This window comes from Arachis duranensis, chromosome 6 (assembly GCF_000817695.3).
Source record: "Arachis duranensis cultivar V14167 chromosome 6, aradu.V14167.gnm2.J7QH, whole genome shotgun sequence".
NCBI classification, from domain to species: domain Eukaryota; kingdom Viridiplantae; phylum Streptophyta; class Magnoliopsida; order Fabales; family Fabaceae; genus Arachis; species Arachis duranensis.
In genome coordinates, this window is record NC_029777.3 from 105038097 (window position 1) to 105041705 (window position 3609).

At 31.6% G+C, this 3609-nt stretch overlaps 1 protein-coding gene across 1 annotated transcript; it reads left to right on the forward strand.

The window, feature by feature from the left end:
- Positions 1–1565: 1565 nt before the first annotated feature.
- LOC107495295 (probable galacturonosyltransferase-like 1) lies at positions 1566–2471 on the forward strand. The gene is given in 2 exon segments (XM_052251326.1): positions 1566–1742; positions 1744–2471. Coding segments are annotated over 2 exon segments (819 nt in total). The 5' UTR covers positions 1566–1574; the 3' UTR covers positions 2395–2471.
- Positions 2472–3609: the final 1138 nt, after the last annotated feature.

Here is a 3609-nt window from a genome sequence, read left to right on the forward strand (position 1 = left end):
ACCCTGAAATTTGACTTTCGACGTAATTTAGACCTTAAATTTTCAATTGACTCAAATTGTACCCTGAAATTTTGATAGGTGCCTCAATTTGGCCCTTCAGACGTTTTTCGTCACCGAAAAATTGACTTGGCAATTTTAAATGACACGTGACACTGTAATAGTTAGATGACATGGCCAAATTTTTCAAAGCATTAATTTAACCCCTCACAATTTGAACATAAACCTAATGGTTTGATAAAAAAAATTATAAAATAAAATAATAAATTACATAAATATCCTCATCTTCTTCCTCTCACATCTTCTTCCTCTTTTTACATCTTCTTCCAACATTCACCCTCCAACAATCACCATTGTTATCATCACACTAACCACTGCACCACCAAAATATATTATAACCGATTATTAGATCTTAATGGTCTTTATAGAAAAAATATGAAATAATTTTGTAAAATGTCATTAATATCCTTTTTCTTTATCATCTTTTTTTAAAAAAAACCTCGAGTTCTTCCACCAACCTTTTTAAGTGTGGCCATTGACATTCATGAAGGTTGAGGCGCTATGAATCTTTTCGACATGGAATTGTTCTCCATATAACCCTTCCTTCACGGCACTTTATCACCTATATATGTAACTAAGCATTGTAAATTGAGATTGCAAATTTTGGGTCTTTCTTTTTTGAGATTTCAATTTTTAAATTTGTCAAATAGGTATCGACCAAAAATTTTACATCCATATTTATTAGGACTCCCAAGACTTATTATCCTAGGTGTTAATAGGTGTTAATAGAGACTTGGTGGTTTGAGATTAAAAAGTTAAATATGTGAAAAAAAAATGAGTCAAATGAAAGAAAGAAAATAGAAAAAATAGCAGTAATAGAAAAAATAAAATATAAGAACTAACATTCTTAACCTTTTGTTGTGTATTCTGTGAGATTATGTTATTTGTAATAAGAGTCAGGGAAGGAACAAATGAGATTGAATCAGGTGTAGTGATGTATAGAAACGGGAGAGAGAGAGAAAAAGAAGGAAAAAAAAGATAAAATTAAAATTTTAAAATAAAATGATTATTTAAAATATTTAAATATAAATATAATTATTATATAATTAATAAAATGGTTGAATCTTAACCATTAGTTCAAATTTTCAATGGTTATGATTCAAAAAGAAAACTTATCATGTGTACTTAGTACACAAATTAACTACTACGATTTGGGGGAATTGGGGCTGCGCTAGGTTTTATGTTCAAATTGTTAGGGGTTAAATTGATGCTTTAAAATTTTGGCCATGTCATCTAATCGTTACAGTGCCACGTGTCATTTAAAATTGTCAAGTCAATTTTCCGGTAACGAAAAACGTCGGAAGGGCCAAATTGAGGCACGAATCAAAATTTCAGAATACGAGTCAATTAAAAATTTAAGGGCTAAATTGAGTTGGAGGTCAAATTTTATGGGCCATTTTGAGGATTAACTCTTCCAACACCAATTCAAAGAGGCATCTCAATTCTACAATTTCCCAAATTGCCCCTCCATTGAAGACAATAATTACATATGCTCTGATGAACTAGTTCATGTTGCAATGACACTAGACAAGACATACATACGAGGTTCCATGGCAGTAATCCTAAGTGTCCTTCAACACTCTTCATGTCCACAAAACTTCTTCTTCCATTTTGTTTCATCAACAAAATCCAACTCATCATCACTCTTACACACCACATTCTCAAATTCAAACTCTATAACTTCAGCGACGAATTTGAACATCAATTCGCTCCGTCCTCGATTGCCCTCTAAACTACGCAAGATCCTACCTCCCAACCATTCTCCCAACATGCGTGAAAAAGATCATCTACCTCGACTCCGACCTCGTTCTAGTCGATGAAATTACGAAACTAGCCTCCACCCCATTAAACAAGGATCAAGTTCTTGCAGCACCGGAATACTGCAATGCAAACTTCACAGCTTACTTCACTCCCACGTTTTGGTCCAAGCCTTCGCTTTCACTAACGTTTGTGAATCGAAAAGCTTGTTGCTTCAACACTGGGGTGATGGTGATTGATCTTGAGAAATGGAGGGAAGGAGATTACACAAGGAAGATAGAGGAATGGATGGAGCTTCAGAAGAGGTTGAGGATCTATGAGCTTGGATCGCTGCCGCCATTTTTGCTGGTTTTCGCGGGAAAGATCGGAAGTGTGGATCATCAGTGGAACCAGCATGGGCTTGGTGGAGATAACTTTAGAGGTTTGTGTAGGGATCTTCATCCTGGACCTGTGAGTTTGTTGCATTGGAGTGGGAAAGGGAAGCCATGGATGAGGCTTGATGCTAATAGACCTTGTCCTTTGGATGCTCTTTGGGCACCTTATGATCTTTTGATCACTCCTTTTTCTTTGGGTTCTTGATCATCATCAACAAAATTGTTTCTTTTTATTGGATCCATGAGTTGTTTCATAACAAATCAACATTGCAACAGGTCGATCAAGATGACACAATAATTTAGCCAAATATTTTATATCATCTAATAGTTTTTACTTATCGTCTTTACATAAAAATAATTTCATGTGAGTAATCACTTTTTTTTAAGTAGTATTTAATTGTTTTTAAATGTCGAATTACATATTAGATAAATTTAAAAAAGTTGATACTTTTTTCAATAAAATAAGAAAACAAAGATGAGTTGCAATGCTGGTTGGTGAAGCAAGGAATAAATAAGAGTAAATAGAAATTTCTTGGTTCTTGCTTTTTAAGATCATATAGGAATTTTTTTTCAATGTGAAAATTAGCTATGTACAGAATCTGGTTCTAGAAAATTTCTAGTGGGACAAAGCATATGCAGGGGAGAGATCATAGAAAGGTTGATGATCCTTCTTGTTGATTCATTCACAAATATTTGAAAAACTCATTTCACAAGAGAAACAAGGGGAGGATTATATTTGTGATTCGTGAATGAAGGAACAAAGATGATTAGTTTGGTTTATGAGTTTTTCATTGAGGATAATTGTATTATTAGAAAAATTTATATAGGGATAGAGATATCTTTTATTGGATACAGAAAGTAATTTTTGTTTCTAACGAAGAGAATAAAATAATAAAAATTTTTTGGCATAGATAATTTTCACTTTACATCTTTATCATCCATTTGTTCTCTGTTTTATTATAATTATTTAGTAATATGAAATTCCGATTTTGTTACTCTACTATGTGTGTGTATGAAATTTGGAGGCAACTTTTGATAGCCCAATCTTAAAAATTCAATATGAAATATAATATGAATAATATTAAAAAACTAATACAATTTATTATTTTTATTCAGTAGTTAATCACTAATATTTAAAAATATTAATTTAAAATATGGTTCTAAACTGCTGAGCTAAATGTGTGAGCTACTAATTTAATGTATTGACCAATGTAAATTAAAATTATTAATCTTCAAACTTCTCTCATATAATATAGTGATTAGTGAAATTGATAAAACTAGTACACATAAAATGTTCCTCTCACCAAACATTATTATATGAATTATATTGGTTGATTATAGTACAAATACAAAAGTAAATGGTTAAATTCGTCACTAAAAGATTATTTATTTTTTAAATTGATTTTTAAAATATTTTTTA